We start from the raw sequence: 23,464 nt of genomic DNA on the forward strand, positions 1-23,464 counted from the left end.
TAGAAGTCCGAAAAAAGTGTTCACACGTGTGACTCAGAACAACTAACTTTGTGTGTGGTGTGTAGAAAGTGTATAGTGTGGTGCACAATGCGGTGTGAGCCAGAACAGGCATGATTATGTATGCGTGTGTGTGTAAATCGAGCCACTAGTTGCCTATGTATATGTAATCATTTCGTGACATTTTGCGATGTTGTCAATACATTTCGATGAAATAAACGCGAAAAACTTCCAAAATGGCTGTTTTTTTCATTCAAAATATATTGTCAACACTATCATTTTTCAACGCGAAACAATGATTGAGGGGAACTTTTTTCTCACCAACAAACAGAGTACCGGCCTTAAGGCTATAAATTTAGAGGCAACTATCCACATCAGCGTTCTTGACACCCTTTTACAACATTCGTAGGTGCATCCAAGACATTGCGAAAGAATTTATTCAGACTTCTCAGCAAGCTGTCGTCCCAAATTATTCCCATTAAAACATATCCTGGCACTTTATTCCACCCGGGGTACTCATATGGGAGGCCTCTGAGAAGCGTAGAATTTTAAAACTAACTTCAGAAAAGTTGCTATTAATTTTAAATATACTTTTGAAGAGTTTCAAACTTTGCTGGCAAGAATAGAATCGTGCCTCAATTCCCGACCTCTCTCTCCCATGTCCCAGGACCCTTCCGATTTGCTGTACAAAAGTATGGGTATTGTAAGAATTGTTTGGCCCAAACACATTAAGAAGGGACATTTCTAAAACCAGTTGCAGGATCTGTCACTCAAAACATCACACTTTCCTACACTATCACCAATGTGATATCACAATGGACAGAATAGTCTAAGTGAGCCTCATACATTGGGCTGCCACCTAAACTAACCTACACTATCATCCCCGCATACAGTCCAAACAATCGCAACTTCGACGAAGTACGTGTGATGATAATACACCTAAAGCCAGAAAACGTGTAAAAAAGAAGCTTCACCAAAGCCGTCCACATCAACTTTAGAACAACACGACCTCGCTTTCATCCATACTCAAACAGGGGGCTAATCACGGCATTTGATATCGAGAACTTTTGATCGAAATCTACATTTTTTTAGTTTGTTCGAGTTTTTTTGATCGACAATTTTTTCGTTTGGCAAATTGCAATCGTAAAACATTTTTTACATTGTTTTCGCCATATGGGATAGTAAATATATTAGTTTTAGTTCGAATTGTTGCTAATATGTAGTAAATTTACATATAATGAACATATTTTGAATATTTAGGTCTAATGCAACTCCAATAAAAGTTAAACAAAAATTTGTCATAGTCGAGTTCGGAAGCGAGCATCCTAGCTTGGCAAAGAACCATATATAAAGTGCACATGCTAGATCGATATCCAAGAGATTGTGATCAACCAATTACCGTACCATTCCGTGACAACATAACGCTTCTGGACAACCTTGTAAAAATAGTGAATGATGAAGGCTTCCACTGGCAAAAAGTTTTAAGACGACAGACAATTGTAAAGCGATAGAATTTACGTTGATATGCCACCAAAAATTATTTTCCATTTGAACGCCTCCTTCGTCAGCCGAAATCGTCCATTGAGCCTGCAAAAAGTGACTTTCTAAGAGTGCACACCATTTCCAACCCATGTACTTACACCAATAACAATGTGCACTTTTATTCCTTATTTGACGCCGAATTATTTTATATTCATCTCATCCTCCAATTAGGAAAGAATTCAGAGGAATGTAAAAAGAGATATGGGTCCATAAGATATAATGCAATACAATTTACTTTTTACTTTGAAGTCTTCAAAAACATGTGATTTTCTACATTCCATTTTGTGCCGCTAACTTAATTTAGTCATTTCATTTTGTTCTGCTTCGTTTTTTGATGTTGGCAATGCTAGATAAATTGCATCAAATTTCGATCGAACGCCGTGATCCAAACTTTTAATCGTATCGACATTCTTTCGATACGATTATGAATTCGATATCGAATCCCGTGATTAGCCCCCAGAATTCAGTTACACTTCTTCCGACAATCCCAGTCAAAGTTCCTTGTAAAAGTGGACTCAGCGGCTAAGGCGAGTTACATTAACTCTCGAATGGTTGATTAGTTGGGTTTTACCCCATTAGCTCTTGATAAGGAAAAAAATTGTCCACTTCCTCTTAGATCTGTCCATGAATCTAATATCAGAATCCAAGCAATTCTGAAACTCCAGAACAGATTATCCATCAATACTTCCACGGAGACAATATCTGAATCTCTGAGGGAAAATTTCTGCACCATCATATTGGCCGATCGACACTTTTATAAGACATCGTCCATCCATAATAGGAATCTATATTTATTGTAATATAATCTGTGAAGGCATTCTTGTTCATCCTGGCCATCAAACCGCCTAAAACACCATATTTGGGTAAACACTTTATAGATATTATTAGATATTTATTCAACCGTCGAACGGAACGGACGTGTTTTTCAATAGCGGATAAACTCATCGTAATAGGTACCTACTAAGAATTTCAAGTGTGGTGGGATATTAAGCCGCCATGCAGCGAAATTCCAAGTCATCCACTGGATTGCTAACTTCAGGGCCCAGTGGACGGGTATCGACCTGTAGACGGGTCGACAGGTGGCGACACTTTGACAAGTCGTACTTTTTCTAAGGTAACGACATCAAAAGGAGGTAATCCCTCACGAAAGAGATTCAAGGAACGCAGAAATGCTTTGTTTATCCTACAGAAGTCAGGATCAGTCGACCCAAACACGCTGTCGGCTAAACAAAACGATTCCTTAAAATGGGCAAAAGGAATTCTTGAGGCTGGAAAAAGGGAACGATCACCGGATGAGCTGCCATCCTCCAAAAGAAATAAACAATCGTTTGCCTCAGTTGCTAAAGACAGCCTTGTGATGGCTATTATTAATAAAGGAGCATTGGACGGTATGGTTCCAAAGCAAAAATCTGTCGTCTACTTACACATTTTCCTGGAAATCAGACGGTTTAACCAGGTTCTGGCGGTGCCACAGTGGCTCAGCGGTCCTTTCCTATCGAGGAAATTGTATCGGAATCTAGAATAAGATGGGCGCTAAATAGCTTTGGACCATTCAAATCCCCCGGACCTGACGGAATTACTCCAGCGGAGTTACAAGCAATGACTGACGAAATTATCCCATGGTTGTCGGCGATATATAAAGGATGTATCAACCTATCATATCGTTTTCATACCTAAAGCGGGAAAAGCCTCTCACTCGAGGGCGAAGGATTTCCGACCAATCAGCTTATCCTCATTCCTACTTAAGACTCTGGAGAGGATGATAGATATTTATCTTAGAACTAGCATCGATTCAAGCTTGTTCTCGAAACGACAGCATGCATACTCGAAGGGCAAGTGTACTAAGACCGCATAACATGAACTAGTCAGTCTTATTGAAAGCTCACTATCTGTCAAAGAATACACAATCGTGTCGTTTCTAGACATCGAAGGGGCGTTCAAAAATGTCCATCCGAGCTCGATATTAAATGGACTGACAACTCTGAATGTTGATCCATGTATACTTAGGCTATTAGACGAACTTCTAATGAAGAGACGTATTTCAGCCACACTAGGACAAGCAAACATACAAAGGTATGTGAACAGAGGCACTCCCCAAGTAGGAGTTCTATCACCTCTTCTTTTAAATGTTGCTATAAATAACCTTCTGGTTACCCTAGAAAAAGAAAGGATAAAAGTGGTGGCATACGCAGATGATGTGGCTATAGCAGTCAGGGGAAAATTCCCATCCACAATCAGAGATATTATTCAGAGGGCCCTCCAGATGACTGAGAAATGGGCGAAAGACAATGGTCTTGGGGTAAATCCTGCAAAGACAGAACTAGTCATGTACTGCAAAGATCGCAAAACTCCCACGGTTAGGCCCATTTCCTTAGGGGGTATTGAAATTCCCTTTGGTGAGTGTGCAAAATACCTTGGCGTTATTTTGGACAGGAAGCTTAACTTTAAGCTTAATATTGAAGAAAGGGCGAGAAAAGCAACGGTAGCTTTGTACTCGTGCAAAAAGGCAATAGGAAAAAAGTGGGGACTAAAACCAAAAATTGTGCATTGGCTATACACGGCAGTGGTTAGACCTATAATGGTATATGGTGTTGTAGTCTGGTGGTTGGCATTTCACCAGCCAACAAGTTTAGACAAAGTTCAGCGTATGGCGTGTTGGTGTATCTCAGGCGCATTCAGCAAGACAGGAACAAATTCCCTTAATGTCATGCTGCATCTATTGCCTTTAGACATTTTGGCCAAACAGTCAGCTGCAACAACGGCTGTGCGGTTGCGCGAGCTATCGCTGTCGTCGGAAAAAAGTTACGGTCACAGTTCGGTCCTCAAAATAATGCCAGATGTGCCTAACGTAGTGGATTACACTTTGGCGAGTCCACTTTTCGACAAAAAGTTTGAGACTCTAACCCCCAACAGTGAGGCGTGGTGCACACAGACCCCGGGGAATAAAGAATATATAGATTTCTACACTGATGGCTCCAAATTGGATGGACAATTGGGTTTTGGAGCATATTCTAATGATCTGGAACTTCGAATAGCGAAAAGATTACCTAATCACTGTAATGTTTTTTCAGCCTGAAATATTAGCAATAAGAGAGGTGGCGAATTGGCTTAGAAGTGATGTTCCAAAAAATGTGGGCATTAATATATACTCAGACAGTCAACCTGCAATAAAATCCTTGGACTCTGTGTTCCTCAACTCGAAAACGGCCATCGACTGCCGCAAATCTCTCAATGAGATGGCTGAGCAGTACAATATTCACCTAATATGGGTGTCTGACCATAGGAACATACCGGGGAACTGCGAAGCGGATGAGTTGGCAAGGCTAGGGACTACCTTACATATTCCAGGGGAACTAGAATCTGTTGGTATGCCCCTGGCTACCTGCAAGCTCATGCTGCGTGAGAAGGCTGTTATGATGGCAAATGTTCGATGGGAGAATTGCAAGGGCTGTAACGACACCAAGCAAATATGGCCCCATTTAAACTTAAACCGCACACTAGATATGCTAGTGTTCTCGAGACGTCAGATATCACTCCTGATATCTGCTATAACGGGTCGCTGCCTAATAGGCGATTTTGCAAAAACTATAGGCGCGAAGTATAATGACTATTGTATGAGCTGTCATGATGCGGAGGAAAAAGAATCAATTAAACACCTCTTGTGTGAGTGTCCTGCATTTTGTGTAAAGCGCAAGCAACTTTTAGGAACATATAGCTTCAGATTACTGGCGGATCTGGAAAACGTTAACTTAAGCAGTCTGCTAATGTTTTTGGAACAATCTGGTTGGTTCAACAAAGAAAAATAATCAAGAAGGTTCAGCGGTTAAAACTAGAAGTGCCCATATGTAATAGGTACTTTTAGTTAATGTGGTATCACAATGAATAGTCTAAGTGAGCCTGAATCATAATCGGGCTGCCACTTTAATCTAACCTAACCTAAACACTTTATGGTCTTTGTCCACACTAACTTCTTGATATTGGCAATTAGTTTCATTAAAAAACTAATATATGCGCACCCAAAATCTTCACAGACACGTATTTTTATTTATTTCAATCTAAATGAAATAAAATTTTGGGTGCGCAATATATTATTTTTTGATTGAAATTAATTGCAAATATTAATTAATTATTTAATTGAGTCAATCAAATAGTTGATTGGTTAAAAAATTGATTGAATTTGTGTCAAAATCCAATCATGTTTTTAATTGATTCAATCACAATTTATTGGTTCCGTGACAAAAGTCAATTAAATTTTTAATTGAAAATCGTGTTGGTTTTCAATCAAAATGGGTGATTGATATTATCATTTTCGTGAATGAATATATTTCAATTAACAAACTGGTTGAATTCGCGATTTTCGTGATTGAAATAAAAAATAAAATGTGTGTAGGGTTATAACAGGTTGGCTGATAAGTACCCGGTCTGACACATAGATGGCGTCGCTAGTATTAAATGCATATTATTTTTAAATAGTACCAACCTTCAAATGATTCGTGTCAAAATTTGACGTCTGTAAGTCAATTAGTTTGTGAGATAGAGCGTCTTTTGTGAAGCAACTTTTGTTATTGTGAAAAAACATGGAAAAAAAGGAATTTCGTGTTTTGATAAAATACTGTTTTCTGAAGGGAAAAAATACGGTGGAAGCAAAAACTTGGCTTGATAATGAGTTTCCGGACTCTGCCCCAGGGAAATCAACAATATTTGATTGGTATGCAAAATTCAAGCGTGGTGAAATGAGCACGGAGGACGGTGAACGCAGTGGACGCCCGAAAGAGGTGGTTACCGACGAAAACATCAAAAAAATCCACAAAATGATTTTGAATGACCGTAAAATGAAGTTGATCGAGATAGCAGAGGCCTTAAAGATATCAAAGGAACGTGTTGGTCATATCATTCATCAATATTTGGATATGCGGAAGCTCTGTCGTTATAATCGTTGTATCGCTCTTGAAGGGAACTATGTTGAATAATAAAAACGGATTTTGTCAAAAAAATGTGTTTTTCTTTGTTAGACCGGGGACTTATCAGCCAACCTGTTATTTATAAGCAGCCCAGTAAAGAATTGCAGATATTATATAATTGGTTACTTTTCAGTATTTATTTTAAATTTCATAAATTCTTTTAATTATAATGCGTGTTCTTTATTAAAAATTAATGAAACGAACTATTGAAAAGTGGTATTATTGCACGGAGAAAATTCGCTTCAAACTCCTTTTCCGAAAATCTCTCGACGGAAGACCTGTAAAAGATTAATTTAAATATGTCAGTTCTGTGAGAATCGTAATAGAATCAATATATAAAAATAAGAACAGTGGTTTTAATTACAGAACATGCTTTACGCTATTACAAAAATTTGGACGAGATATTACACTTTGCCAAATTTTAAAACCAAAACCATTTTACAAAGCTCGGTGTTCAGCTAGTAAAACAAGTATATGCCACAAGTTCGGCCTGGCCGAATTTTAAATACCACCATGGAACGCATACAATTATTTACTTTGAAAACATCTTCTCGTAACTTTGGCTACAGCTAAAAAAAAATGTTCATATTCGGTTAATATCGGGTATGTAGTAAATTTTATGTCCTTAGGGACTTGTTTATGGACAGTTGAGGCCATGAATGTAATATGAAGATTTTCAAGTAAATTTGATCGAACATACCCCTCTCTAAAGACAATAGGTTCAAATGGTAGATTTATACCGTGGATTGTTATTGCTCGAAATGGATAATTTAATTAATGGATAAAAGCAAATAAATTGTGGACGTCAATTACAAATTGCTGTTTCTATTGCTCCAATCGGGAAATCGGGAAATTGGTCTATAAAGGAGTTATACCCAAACAGTGGTCGATATAGACTATATTTGGCATTGTTGAAATGAACCTGTAATATTTCTACTTGTACTGAAATATAATAAATGGTATATAGTAGGCGTTGATTTATACATTGAATTGTTATATACTGAAAATTGTTTTACAATTAAAATTGTTTTATATTCGACCACTTACACTTTTACATCAGGCATAGCTCCTATTGGATCTAAAATAGCTCCTGAATAAAAAAAAATTAGCTTCCATGTCATCAAATTGGGAGAATTGTGTAGGTTTGGTTAGGTTATGTGGCAGCCCGATATATCAGGCTCACTTAGACTGTTCAGTCCATTGTGATACCACAGTGGTGAATTTATCTCTTATCACTGAGTGCTGCCCGATTCCATGTTAAGCTCAATGACAAGGGAACTCATTTCACCAGCCAACAAGTTTAGACAAAGTTTAGCGTATGGCGTGTTGGTGTATCTCAGGCGCATTCAGCAAGACAGGAACAAATTCCCTTAATGTCATGCTGCATCTATTGCCTTTAGACATTTTGGCCAAACAGTCAGCTGCAACAACGGCTGTGCGGTTGCGCGAGCTATCGCTGTCGTCGGAAAAAAGTTACGGTCACAGTTCGGTCCTCAAAATAATGCCAGATGTGCCTAACGTAGTGTATTACACTTTGGCGAGTCCACTTTTCGACAAAAAGTTTGAGACTCTAACCCCCAACAGTGAGGCGTGGTGCACACAGACCCCGGGGAATAAAGAATATATAGATTTCTACACTGATGGCTCCAAATTGGATGGACAATTGGGTTTTGGAGCATATTCTAATGATCTGGAACTTCGAATAGCGAAAAGATTACCTAATCACTGTAATGTTTTTCAGCCTGAAATATTAGCAATAAGAGAGGTGGCGAATTGGCTTAGAAGTGATGTTCCAAAAAATGTGGGCATTAATATATACTCAGACAGTCAACCTGCAATAAAATCCTTGGACTCTGTGTTCCTCAACTCGAAAACGGCCATCGACTGCCGCAAATCTCTCAATGAGATGGCTGAGCAGTACAATATTCACCTAATATGGGTGTCTGACCATAGGAACATACCGGGGAACTGCGAAGCGGATGAGTTGGCAAGGCTAGGGACTACCTCACATATTCCAGGGGAACTAGAATCTGTTGGTATGCCCCTGGCTACCTGCAAGCTCATGCTGCGTGAGAAGGCTGTTATGATGGCAAATGTTCGATGGGAGAATTGCAAGGGCTGTAACGACACCAAGCAAATATGGCCCCATTTAAACTTAAACCGCACACTAGATATGCTAGTGTTCTCGAGACGTCAGATATCACTCCTGATATCTGCTATAACGGGTCGCTGCCTAATAGGCGATTTTGCAAAAACTATAGGCGCGAAGTATAATGACTATTGTATGAGCTGTCATGATGCGGAGGAAAAAGAATCAATTAAACACCTCTTGTGTGAGTGTCCTGCATTTTGTGTAAAGCGCAAGCAACTTTTAGGAACATATAGCTTCAGATTACTGGCGGATCTGGAAAACGTTAACTTAATCAGTCTGCTAATGTTTTTGGAACAATCTGGTTGGTTCAACAAAGAAAAATAATCAAGAAGGTTCAGCGGTTAAAACTAGAAGTGCCCATATGTAATAGGTACTTTTAGTTAATGTGGTATCACAATGGACTGAATAGTCTAAGTGAGCCTGAATCATAATCGGGCTGCCACTTTAATCTAACCTAACCTAAACACTTTATGGTCTTTGTCCACACTAACTTCTTGATATTGGCAATTAGTTTCATTAAAAAACAAATATATGCGCACCCAAAATCTTCACAGACACGTATTTTTATTTATTTCAATCTAAATTAAATAAAATTTTGGGTGCGCAATATATTATTTTTTGATTGAAATTAATTGCAAATATTAATTAATTATTTAATTGAGTCAATCAAATAGTTGATTGGTTAAAAAATTGATTGAATTTGTGTCAAAATCCAATCATGTTTTTAATTGATTCAATCACAATTTATTGGTTCCGTGACAAAAGTCAATTAAATTTTTAATTGAAAATCGTGTTGGTTTTCAATCAAAATGGGTGATTGATATTATCATTTTCGTGAATGAATATATTTCAATTAACAAACTGGTTGAATTCGCGATTTTCGTGATTGAAATAAAAAATAAAATGTGTGTAGGGTTATAACAGGTTGGCTGATAAGTACCCGGTCTGACACATAGATGGCGTCGCTAGTATTAAATGCATATTATTTTTAAATAGTAACAACCTTCAAATGATTCGTGTCAAAATTTGACGTCTGTAAGTCAATTAGTTTGTGAGATAGAGCGTCTTTTGTGAAGCAACTTTTGTTATTGTGAAAAAACATGGAAAAAAAGGAATTTCGTGTTTTGATAAAATACTGTTTTCTGAAGGGAAAAAATACGGTGGAAGCAAAAACTTGGCTTGATAATGAGTTTCCGGACTCTGCCCCAGGGAAATCAACAATATTTGATTGGTATGCAAAATTCAAGCGTGGTGAAATGAGCACGGAGGACGGTGAACGCAGTGGACGCCCGAAAGAGGTGGTTACCGACGAAAACATCAAAAAAATCCACAAAATGATTTTGAATGACCGTAAAATGAAGTTGATCGAGATAGCAGAGGCCTTAAATATATCAAAGGAACGTGTTGGTCATATCATTCATCAATATTTGGATATGCGGAAGCTCTGTCGTTATAATCGTTGTATCGCTCTTGAAGGGAACTATGTTGAATAATAAAAACGGATTTTGTCAAAAAAATGTGTTTTTCTTTGTTAGACCGGGGACTTATCAGCCAACCTGTTATTTATAAGCAGCCCAGTAAAGAATTGCAGATATTATATAATTGGTTACTTTTCAGTATTTATTTTAAATTTCATAAATTCTTTTAATTATAATGCGTGTTCTTTATTAAAAATTAATGAAACGAACTATTGAAAAGTGGTATTATTGCACGGAGAAAATTCGCTTCAAACTCCTTTTCCGAAAATCTCTCGACGGAAGACCTGTAAAAGATTAATTTAAATATGTCAGTTCTGTGAGAATCGTAATAGAATCAATATATAAAAATAAGAACAGTGGTTTTAATTACAGAACATGCTTTACGCTATTACAAAAATTTGGACGAGATATTACACTTTGCCAAATTTTAATACCAAAACCATTTTACAAAGCTCGGTGTTCAGCTAGTAAAACAAGTATATGCCACAAGTTCGGCCTGGCCGAATTTTAAATACCACCATGGAACGCATACAATTATTTACTTTGAAAACATCTTCTCGTAACTTTGGCTACAGCTAAAAAAAAATGTTCATATTCGGTTAATATCGGGTATGTAGTAAATTTTATGTCCTTAGGGACTTGTTTATGGATAGTTGAGGCCATGAATGTAATATGAAGATTTTCAAGTAAATTTGATCGAACATACCCCTCTCTAAAGACAATAGATTCAAATGGTAGATTTATACCGTGGATTGTTATTGCTCGAAATGGATAATTTAATTAATGGATAAAAGCAAATAAATTGTGGACGTCAATTACAAATTGCTGTTTCTATTGCTCCAATCGGGAAATTGGTCTATAAAGGAGTTATACCCAAACAGTGGTCGATATAGACTATATTTGGCATTGTTGAAATGAACCTGTAATATTTCTACTTGTACTGAAATATAATAAATGGTATATAGTAGGCGTTGATTTATACATTGAATTGTTATATACTGAAAATTGTTTTACAATTAAAATTGTTTTATATTCGACCACTTACACTTTTACATCAGGCATAGCTCCTATTGGATCTAAAATAGCTCCTGAATAAAAAAAAATTAGCTTCCATGTCATCAAATTGGGAGAATTGTGTAGGTTTGGTTAGGTTATGTGGCAGCCCAATATATCAGGCTCACTTAGACTGTTCAGTCCATTGTGATACCACAGTGGTGAATTTATCTCTTATCACTGAGTGCTGCCCGATTCCATGTTAAGCTCAATGACAAGGGAACTCATTTCACCAGCCAACAAGTTTAGACAAAGTTTAGCGTATGGCGTGTTGGTGTATCTCAGGCGCATTCAGCAAGACAGGAACAAATTCCCTTAATGTCATGCTGCATCTATTGCCTTTAGACATTTTGGCCAAACAGTCAGCTGCAACAACGGCTGTGCGGTTGCGCGAGCTATCGCTGTCGTCGGAAAAAAGTTACGGTCACAGTTCGGTCCTCAAAATAATGCCAGATGTGCCTAACGTAGTGTATTACACTTTGGCGAGTCCACTTTTCGACAAAAAGTTTGAGACTCTAACCCCCAACAGTGAGGCGTGGTGCACACAGACCCCGGGGAATAAAGAATATATAGATTTCTACACTGATGGCTCCAAATTGGATGGACAATTGGGTTTTGGAGCATATTCTAATGATCTGGAACTTCGAATAGCGAAAAGATTACCTAATCACTGTAATGTTTTTCAGCCTGAAATATTAGCAATAAGAGAGGTGGCGAATTGGCTTAGAAGTGATGTTCCAAAAAATGTGGGCATTAATATATACTCCGACAGTCAACCTGCAATAAAATCCTTGGACTCTGTGTTCCTCAACTCGAAAACGGCCATCGACTGCCGCAAATCTCTCAATGAGATGGCTGAGCAGTACAATATTCACCTAATATGGGTGTCTGACCATAGGAACATACCGGGGAACTGCGAAGCGGATGAGTTGGCAAGGCTAGGGACTACCTCACATATTCCAGGGGAACTAGAATCTGTTGGTATGCCCCTGGCTACCTGCAAGCTCATGCTGCGTGAGAAGGCTGTTATGATGGCAAATGTTCGATGGGAGAATTGCAAGGGCTGTAACGACACCAAGCAAATATGGCCCCATTTAAACTTAAACCGCACACTAGATATGCTAGTGTTCTCGAGACGTCAGATATCACTCCTGATATCTGCTATAACGGGTCGCTGCCTAATAGGCGATTTTGCAAAAACTATAGGCGCGAAGTATAATGACTATTGTATGAGCTGTCATGATGCGGAGGAAAAAGAATCAATTAAACACCTCTTGTGTGAGTGTCCTGCATTTTGTGTAAAGCGCAAGCAACTTTTAGGAACATATAGCTTCAGATTACTGGCGGATCTGGAAAACGTTAACTTAATCAGTCTGCTAATGTTTTTGGAACAATCTGGTTGGTTCAACAAAGAAAAATAATCAAGAAGGTTCAGCGGTTAAAACTAGAAGTGCCCATATGTAATAGGTACTTTTAGTTAATGTGGTATCACAATGGACTGAATAGTCTAAGTGAGCCTGAATCATAATCGGGCTGCCACTTTAATCTAACCTAACCTAAACACTTTATGGTCTTTGTCCACACTAACTTCTTGATATTGGCAATTAGTTTCATTAAAAAACAAATATATGCGCACCCAAAATCTTCACAGACACGTATTTTTATTTATTTCAATCTAAATTAAATAAAATTTTGGGTGCGCAATATATTATTTTTTGATTGAAATTAATTGCAAATATTAATTAATTATTTAATTGAGTCAATCAAATAGTTGATTGGTTAAAAAATTGATTGAATTTGTGTCAAAATCCAATCATGTTTTTAATTGATTCAATCACAATTTATTGGTTCCGTGACAAAAGTCAATTAAATTTTTAATTGAAAATCGTGTTGGTTTTCAATCAAAATGGGTGATTGATATTATCATTTTCGTGAATGAATATATTTCAATTAACAAACTGGTTGAATTCGCGATTTTCGTGATTGAAATAAAAAATAAAATGTGTGTAGGGTTATAACAGGTTGGCTGATAAGTACCCGGTCTGACACATAGATGGCGTCGCTAGTATTAAATGCATATTATTTTTAAATAGTACCAACCTTCAAATGATTCGTGTCAAAATTTGACGTCTGTAAGTCAATTAGTTTGTGAGATAGAGCGTCTTTTGTGAAGCAACTTTTGTTATTGTGAAAAAACATGGAAAAAAAGGAATTTCGTGTTTTGATAAAATACTGTTTTCTGAAGGGAAAAAATACGGTGGAAGCAAAAACTTGGCTTGATAATGAGTTTCCGGACTCTGCCCCAGGGAAATCAACAATATTTGATTGGTATGCAAAATTCAAGCGTGGTGAAATGAGCACGGAGGACGGTGGACGCCCGAAAGAGGTGGTTACCGACGAAAACATCAAAAAAATCCACAAAATGATTTTGAATGACCGTAAAATGAAGTTGATCGAGATAGCAGAGGCCTTAAAGATATCAAAGGAACGTGTTGGTCATATCATTCATCAATATTTGGATATGCGGAAGCTCTGTCGTTATAATCGTTGTATCGCTCTTGAAGGGAACTATGTTGAATAATAAAAACGGATTTTGTCAAAAAAATGTGTTTTTCTTTGTTAGACCGGGGACTTATCAGCCAACCTGTTATTTATTAGCAGCCCAGTAAAGAATTGCAGATATTATATAATTGGTTACTTTTCAGTATTTATTTTAAATTTCATAAATTCTTTTAATTATAATGCGTGTTCTTTATTAAAAATTAATGAAACGAACTATTGAAAAGTGGTATTATTGCACGGAGAAAATTCGCTTCAAACTCCTTTTCCGAAAATCTCTCGACGGAAGACCTGTAAAAGATTAATTTAAATATGTCAGTTCTGTGAGAATCGTAATAGAATCAATATATAAAAATAAGAACAGTGGTTTTAATTACAGAACATGCTTTACGCTATTACAAAAATTTGGACGAGATATTACACTTTGCCAAATTTTAATACCAAAACCATTTTACAAAGCTCGGTGTTCAGCTAGTAAAACAAGTATATGCCACAAGTTCGGCCTGGCCGAATTTTAAATACCACCATGGAACGCAATTATTTACTTTGAAAACATCTTCTCGTAACTTTGGCTACAGCTAAAAAAAAATGTTCATATTCGGTTAATATCGGGTATGTAGTAAATTTTATGTCCTTAGGGACTTGTTTATGGACAGTTGAGGCCATGAATGTAATATGAAGATTTTCAAGTAAATTTGATCGAACATACCCCTCTCTAAAGACAATAGGTTCAAATGGTAGATTTATACCGTGAATTGTTATTGCTCGAAATGGATAATTTAATTAATGGATAAAAGCAAACAAATTGTGGACGTCAATTACAAATTGCTGTTTCTATTGCTCCAATCGGGAAATCGGGAAATTGGTCTATAAAGGAGTTATACCCAAACAGTGGTCGATATAGACTATATTTGGCATTGTTGAAATGAACCTGTAATATTTCTACTTGTACTGAAATATAATAAATGGTATATAGTAGGCGTTGATTTATACATTGAATTGTTATATACTGAAAATTGTTTTACATTTAAAATTGTTTTATATTCGACCACTTACACTTTTACATCAGGCATAGCTCCTATTGGATCTAAAATAGCTCCTGAATAAAAAAAAATTAGCTTCCATGTCATCAAATTGGAAGAATTGTGTAGGTTTGGTTAGGTTATGTGGCAGCCCGATATATCAGGCTCACTTAGACTGTTCAGTCCATTGTGATACCACAGTGGTGAATATATCTCTTATCACTGAGTGCTGCCCGATTCCATGTTAAGCTCAATGACAAGGGAACTCCTTTTTATAGCCGAGTCCGAACGGCGTTCCACATTGCAGTGAAACCACTTAGAGAAGCGTCAAAACACTCAGAAATATCACCATCATTACTGACGGATAATCCACCGCTGAAAAACTTTTTGGTGTTCGGTCGTAGCAGAAATCGAACCCACGACCTTGTGTATGCAAGGCGCGCATGCTAACCATTGCACCAAGGTGGCAATGGTTAGCATGTCTATATGGGAGCTTCATTAAAACACAGCCCAATATATACTAAATTTGGTAAATATAGCTATTTACGACAAAATATGGACCGCTATATACTAAATTTGGCACAACTCTTTATGAACCTAAAATACCCCTAGATTTCAAAGTGCAAGCAAGTCGGATGAAAATGGGGCCTCTATGGCCTCAAGAAATCAAATCGGTATGGCTATATCCGTCTGTCTGTAGACATCACGCTCGAAGATAGGTCACACCCGTAAATTTTGTGATATAACACATAAATTTTGTGATATACTTAGCTTCTTGAGCCTAATCGGAAGATCGGAAGTCGAAAGTCTGGTCTTACCAAAAAGTCTAGCATTCTTTGCCAACCTTAAATTTTCATACGATTCACCTATATGTAATAGGTATTTTTTAGTTGATGTGGTATCATAATGAACTATATTGGGATTATACTATCATGTAATCTACATATCCTATTATATCCCTATTTGTATATATTTATGTATGATGACATTTATTGTATTCCTTATGTTATTGACATTTAGTAATAAGTATACTTCTTCCGCTGTAACCGTGCGCTCTGCTATAGGTTATGTTCCCAGATTAGAAATAAAATTGTAATTTATCCTAAATCGACATGTCGAAGCTGGAAAGTAATACAGGAGGATTGTCTATCGACAGACTTTTAGGGAGAGAAAATTATCCCACCTTATTTGGATTTAGATAATCTTTGGACTACCACGATCGACTATGAAGTCAATGAACAGGGAAATCCAAAAAAAGATGTGTCTCCAGATCAAGACAGGAGAGCGAGAAGTAAGCTGACGTCGATAATCGACCCGGTATGTTATGTTCACATACAAAATGTAAAAACAGCGAAAGAACTTTGGAACCAGCTAGCAAAAGCATACGAAGATTCTGGACTGACTCGACGCGTAGCATTATTGCGAGAGCTGATCCACAGCTTGCAACGTCTCTTGCAAAGCTGTGGATCGATGGAAGTATATGTAACAGAAATTGTTACGACTGCACAATCTTTGAACGGTATTGGTTTCAATATAAGTGAAGAGTGGGTTGGCCCATTGTTACTTGCTGGACTACCCGATAGGTTAGGTTAAAGTGGCAGCCCAATTAAGATTCAGGCTCACTTAGACTATTCAGTCCATTGTGATACCACATTAACTAAAAGTACCTATTACATATGGGCACTTCTGGTTTTAACCGCTGAACCTTCTTGATTATTTTTCTTTGTTGAACCAACCAGATTATTCCAAAAATATTAGCAGACTGCTTAAGTTAACGTTTTTCAGATCCGCCAGTAATCTGAAGCTATATGCTCCTAAAAGTTGCTTGCGCTTTACACAAAATGCAGGACACTCACACAAGAGGTGTTTTATTGATTCCTTTTCCTCCGCATCATGACTCATACAATAGTCATTATACTTCGCGCCTATAGTTTTTGCAAAATCGCCTATCAGGCAGCGACCCGTTATAGCAGATATCAGGAGGATATCTGACGTCTCGAGAACACTAGCATATCTAGTGTGCGGTTTAAGTTTAAATGGGGCCATATTTGCTTGGTGTCGTTACAGCCCTTGCAATTCTCCCATCGAACATTTGACATCATAACAGCCTTCTCACGCAGCATAAGCTTGCAGGTAGCCAGGGGCATACCAACAGATTCTAGTTCCCCTGGAATATGTAAGGTAGTCCCTAGCCTTGCCAACTCATCTGCTTCGCAGTTCCCCGGTATGTTCCTATGGCCAGGCACCCATATTAGGTGAATATTGTACTGCTCAGCCATCTCATTGAGAGGTTTGCGACAGTCGATGGCTGTTTTCGAGTTGAGGAACACAGAGTCCAAGGATTTTATTGCAGGTTGACTGTCTGAGTATATATTAATGCCCACATTTTTTGGAACATTACTTCTCAGCCAATTCGCCACCTCTCTTATTGCTAATATTTCAGCCTGAAAAACATTACAGTGATTAGGTAATATTTTCGCTATTCGAAGTTCCACATCATTAGAATATACTCCGAAACCCAATTGTCCATCCAATTTGGAGCCATCAGTGTAGAAATCTATATATTCTTTATTCCCCGGGGTCTGTGTGCACCACGCCTCACTGTTGGGGATTAGAGTCTCAAACTTTTTGTCGAAAAGTGGACTCGCCAAAGTGTAATCCACTACGTTAGGCACATCTGGCATTATTTTGAGGACCGAAATGTGACCGTAACTTTTTTCCGACGACAGCGATAGCTCGCGCAACCGCACAACCGTTGTTGCAGCTGATTGTTTGGCCAAAATATCTAAAGGCAATAGATGCAGCATGACATTAAGGGAATTTGTTCCAGTCTTGCTGAATGCGCCTGAGATACACAAACACGCCATACGCTGAACTTTGTCTAAACTTGTTGGCTGGTGAAGTGCCGACCACCAGACTACAACACCATATAGTATTATAGGTCTAACCACTGCCGTGTATAGCCAATGCACAATTTTTGGTTTTAGTCCCCACTTTTTTCCTATTGCCTTTTTGCACGAGTACAAAGCTACCGTTGCTTTTCTCGCCCTTTCTTCAATATTAAGCTTAAAATTCAGCTTCCTGTCCAAAATAACGCCGAGGTATTTTATACACTCACCAAAGGGAATTTCAATACCCCCTAAGGATATGGGCCTAACCGTAGGAGTTTTGCGATATTTGCAGTACATGACTAGTTCTGTCTTTGCAGGATTTACCCTAAGACCATTGTCTTTCGCCATTTCTCAGTCATCTGGAGGGCCCTTTGAATAATATCTCTGATTGTGGATGGGAATTTACCCCTGACTGCTAGAGCCACATCATCTGCGTATGCCACCACTTTTATCCTTTCTTTTTCAAGGGTAACCAGAAGGTTATTTATAGCAACATTCCAAAGAAGAGGTGATAGAACTCCTACTTGGGGAGTGCCTCTGTTCACATACCTTTGAATGTTTGCTTGTCCTAGTGTGGCTGAAATAAAGGGTGATTTGTTAAGAGCTTGATAACTTTAAAAAAAAAAAAAACGCATAAAATTTGCAAAATCTCATCGGTTCTTTATTTGAAACGTTAGATTGGTCCATGACATTTACTTTTTGAAGATAATTTCATTTAAATGTTGACCGCGGCTGCGTCTTAGGTGGTCCATTCGGAAAGTCCAATTTTGGGCAACTTTTTCGAGCATTTCGGCCGGAATAGCCCGAATTTCTTCGGAAATGTTGTCTTCCAAAGCTGGAATAGTTGCTGGCTTATTTCTGTAGATTTTAGACTTGACGTAGCCCCACAAAAAATAGTCTAAAGGCGTCAAATCGCATGATCTTGGTGGCCAACTTACCGGTCCATTTCTTGAGATGAATTGTTCTCCGAAGTTTTCCCTCAAAATGGCCATAGAATCGCGAGCTGTGTGGCATGTAGCGCCATCTTGTTGAAACCACATGTCAACCAAGTTCAGTTCTTCCATTTTTGGCAACAAAAAGTTTGTTAGCATCGAACGATAGCGATCGCCATTCACCGTAACGTTGCGTCCAACAGCATCTTTGAAAAAATACGGTCCAATGATTCCACCAGCGTACAAACCACACCAAACAGTGCATTTTTCGGGATGCATGGGCAGTTCTTGAACGGCTTCTGGTTGCTCTTCACTCCAAATGCGGCAATTTTGCTTATTTACGTAGCCATTCAACCAGAAATGAGCCTCATCGCTGAACAAAATTTGTCGATAAAAAAGCGGATTTTCTGCCAACTTTTCTAGGGCCCATTCACTGAAAATTCGACGTTGTGGCTCGTTAGTAAGTCTATTCATGATGAAATGTCAAAGCATACTGAGCATCTTTCTCTTTGACACCATGTCTGAAATCCCACGTGATCTGTCAAATACTAATGCATGAAAATCCTAACCTCAAAAGAATCACCCTTTACGTCTCTTCATTAGAAGTTCGTCTAATAGCCTAAGTATACATGGATCAACATTCAGAGTTGTCAGTCCATTTAATATCGAGCTCGGATGGACATTTTTGAACGCCCCTTCGATGTCTAGAAACGACACGATTGTGTATTCTTTGACAGATAGTGAGCTTTCAATAAGGCTGACTAGTTCATGTAGTGCGGTCTCAGTAGACCAGCCCTTCAAGTATGCATGCTGTCGTTTCGAGAACAAACTTGAATCGATGCTAGTTCTAGGATAAATATCTATCATCCTCTCCAGAGTCTTAAGTAGGAATGAGGATAAGCTGATTGGTCGGAAATCCTTCGCCCTCGAGTGAGAGGCTTTTCCCGCTTTAGGTATGAAAACGATATGATAGGTTGATACATCCTTTATATATCGCCGACAACCATGGGATAATTTCGTCAGTCATTGCTTGTAACTCCGCTGGAGTAATTCCATCAGGTCCGGGGGATTTGAATGGTCCAAAGCTATTTAGCGCCCATCTTATTCTAGATTCCGATACAATTTCCTCGATAGGAAAGGACCGCTGAGCCACTGTGGCACCGCCAGAACATGGTTCAACCATCTGATTTCCAGGAAAATGTGTGTCCAACAGTACCTCTAGCGTCTCCTCACTGGACGTTGTCCAATTGCCCTCCGATGTTTTAATGAAACCTAGAGCGGAGTTGGTGGTTGCTACAACCTTCCGTAGTCTGGAAGCCTCGGGCGTATTCTCAATACTGCTGCAGTAATCATTCCAAGAGTTATGCTGAGCATTTCTCAGTTCTCGCTTGTATCCTCTCAGATTCTTCTTGTAAGCGTCCCAATCCTCAGGGGCTCTAGTGGACTTTGCCTTGTTAAAGAGCTTCCTGCAGGATTTCCTCATATTACTTAATTCAGTAGACCACCATGGTGGTCGATTTTTCCCCCTTGGCTTCCCTCTCGAGCATGCAGCTTTCAGTGAGATGTTGAAGGCCTTAGTAATCCGCTCCACTGCGTGTTCGATATCTTGCATATTTATCATATTTGTGTCTGTTATTTCCGGTATCATCATATTGAACGATTCCCTATACCTATTCCAGTCAGTTTTCCTAACATTTGGCGGAAATATGGTCTTGGTGGTATGAACATCAAATTTGAAACTGATGTAGCGATGATCTGAGAAGCTGTGTTCACTTAAAACCTGCCACTCAGATATCATTTCATTCAGTTCTTGCGAGGCCAGGGTGATGTCCAAAACCTCTTGCCTGTTTTTATTGACAAAGGTTGGGGCATCTCCCTTGTTGCAAACTATCAGATTAGTACGCAAAATAAACTCTATTAGCGACTCTCCTCTTGCATTAGTATCACTACTTCCCCATATACTATGATGCTCATTCGCATCGCATCCCATAATGAGTTTCGTCTTTGTTTTCAGTGACTCCTCAACTAAGGTCTTAACGGCACATGGAGGTACCTCCCTGCCATGTCCCATGTAGACCGAAGATACCCAATATTTGCATTTGGTTATTTCTAAATTGGCCACGACAGTGTCTGCATTGCACATTGAAGGAAGCAGAAACAAGTTAAGATCGTTTTTAGCAAATATACAGGCTCGATTTACATCATTACCAGTATACTGCAATAGTTTGAACCCCGGATTACTTAATTCACATATTTTGTTTCTATAAACATATGGTTCTTGAATAAGAACTATATCTATGTCCCCTTTCATCAGGAGAACTTTTAAGGCAGCACTTGCAGCCTTACAATGATGAAGATTTATCTGGAGGATCCGTAGGACCATCGAGATTTTCAACAACATCAGCCGCTTCAATCGAGTCATCAAGAATGTCCTCTTCAGAGATCTCGGTGACTCTCGCAATAACCATAGGTTCAACTTTGGTGAGTTCTGAGGCAGTAGAAACCTCCTCACGCATACGGTATCTATCCATGTCTTCAACTTTGGTATCTCCCTCGACTTCGCAAGAGGACCCGCTTTCTTCTGATTCAGACAGAGGCTTGTTCATTTCTGAATTCATTTGGATATAATGAAAGCCATAACATACACTCCCTGAGACTTTGCTAGGTGTGGCAAAGACTGAGTGTTCAATATAAACACTGCATGCCGTCTTGGTCCATCCACTTCATCCAAACGGCCAACCTTCCAATCAGCTGTTGGAAGATCTGGATTGCATCGTTTCAGTCTATTTAAAATAGATTCAGGGTCAGAAGGGTTTGCAGGTATCCACGCATGTGCTCTAGGTCTAGCCGGTATGTCTTTCTTCTCGACTAAATCTAGAGCAGCTCCTTCCCAAACTTCACCAATTAGTATCAGAGCAGCTTTAAAACATTCTATAGACCTCTGGTCCTCAAATGCGACTAGCTTAAATCATCCTTGATACCAACCAGCCTCTTGGTGTCGAGGATCTGGGCCGGGAAACTTTTCCAGACGTAGACGACAGACAGAGCATTCTCAATTTCCCCCCATTTTTGCTTTGGAACCATACCGTCCAATGCTCCTTTATTAATGATAGCCATCATAAGGCTGTTTTTAGCAACTGAGGCAAACGATCTTTGATCCCTTTTGGAGGATGGCAGCTCATCCGGCATTTGTTCCCTTTTTCCAGTCTCAAGAATTCCTTGAACCCATTTTAAGGAATCGCTTTGTTTAGCCGACAGCGTGCTTGGGTCGACTGATCCTAACATCTTTAGGATAAACAAAGCATTTCTGCGTTCCTTGAATCTCTTTCGTGAGGGATTACCTCCTTTTGATGTCGTTACCTTAGAAAAAGTTCGACTTGTCAGATTGTCGCCACCTGTCGACCCGTCTACAGGTCGACTAATTGGGCCTAACTCTTTGTCATTGCCCAAATTTATAACTCCAGTCGATACCCGTCCACTGGACCCTGAAGTTAGCAACCCAGTGGATGACTTCGAATTTCGCTGCATGGTGGCTTAATATCCCACCACACTTGAAATTCTTAGTAGGTACCTATTACGATGAGTTTATCCGCTATTGAAAAACACGTCCGTTCCGTTCGACGGTTGAATAGAGAATCCTACCCGATGAATACCGACCAATGATTATGGCTTTGGAAAACTCAGGAATTAGCATCACTGGGGACAGAATAAAGGTAAGACTTCTGCAAGAAATACCAAGTGCATGCGAATTATCCGCATTTAAAGTTTCACAAGGAAAGTTCAAACAAGTAAACAACAAAAAAGGCCCGAAATGTCGGAAATGCCAGAAATATGGACATATAGCAAAATACTGTCGCACGAAAGTCCCAACATCTGACAGCAGTGATAGAAAATATGATGCGTACTCAGCCGTTGCTCTTTCGACGTTATGCACCACCAACAACAACGATTGGTACTTTGACTCTGGTGCTACATCACATATGACGTTCAATTCGGATTTGTTGACAAACATTAATTCAAAAACTGGAACAGTTTCAACAGCAAATAAGGGGATAATGCAAATAAAAGCGTGTGGTACATCAACAATACGTCCTGATTGTCATGACACAGACATAGTAATAAATAATGTATTGCACATTCCTGATTTGTCAACTAATTTACTCTCGGTAAGTCAAATTGTGAAGAGATGTCATTGTGTTATATTTAGTAAAAACGGTGTTGAGGTGTTGAACCCGGACAACAAAGTAAATTCTACAGGAAAACATATAAACGGTCTGTTTAAATTGGAGTGTAAAACCACTAATAAAGCATTTGCATGTGGGGCAACTGCAAGTTACAATTTATGCCACAGACGTATGGGTCATCTTAACCTCAAAAGTTTACAACAACTAAAAAACGGTTTAGCAACTGACATAGATTTTATTGTTGTTGACAGTTTAAGAAAATTTTATTTAATGATATAGATATTTCTTTACAAAACATAAAAACAATTTCTCAAAGCCTACTTATTTAAATAACATTTTCTTGGTTACATTTATAAACAAAGTACATGATATTTAACACTCCTCCTCTTTGTTTATAAGCCCAACTAAATTTCTCAAATATTCAAAACGACCTTTTGTCAAGGGTTTTGTCAATAAGTCTGCTATCATAATATGAGTTGGGCAATATGTAAGATTTACAAAATTTTGTGCACAATAATTTTTTACAAAATTATACCTAATGTCAATATGTTTAGACCTTGCATTAAATTTTTCATTTTGTACCATCTTAATGCAACTTTGATTATCTTCGTATATTGTTATTGGTATGTCAGCATTGCAACACATATCAGTCAATAGCTCATTTATCCACTTAGCTTCTTTAAATCCTTCTAC

General features: G+C 38.4%; 1 protein-coding gene across 2 annotated transcripts in view; it reads right to left on the reverse strand.

Moving 5' to 3' along the window:
* Positions 1 to 10,246: 10,246 nt before the first annotated feature.
* The window catches only part of Alg11 (ALG11 alpha-1,2-mannosyltransferase), a 96,889-nt gene continuing 83,671 nt past the window's right edge, over positions 10,247 to 23,464 (reverse strand). Inside the window, exons 5-6 of one of the 2 annotated variants that reach the window (XM_075305222.1) lie at positions 13,936 to 14,033; positions 10,247 to 10,355 (exon numbers count right to left, since the gene is read on the reverse strand). In XM_075305222.1, the coding sequence (XP_075161337.1) occupies positions 13,946 to 14,033 (88 nt within the window). In that variant the 3' untranslated portion in view covers positions 10,247 to 10,355; positions 13,936 to 13,945. Of the gene's footprint in view, positions 10,356 to 13,865; positions 14,034 to 23,464 lie in introns of those variants that run through there. The other variant, XM_075305221.1, reaches the window with a different exon arrangement.

This window comes from Haematobia irritans, chromosome 4 (genome assembly GCF_050003625.1).
Source record: "Haematobia irritans isolate KBUSLIRL chromosome 4, ASM5000362v1, whole genome shotgun sequence".
NCBI classification, from domain to species: Eukaryota; Metazoa; Arthropoda; class Insecta; order Diptera; family Muscidae; genus Haematobia; species Haematobia irritans.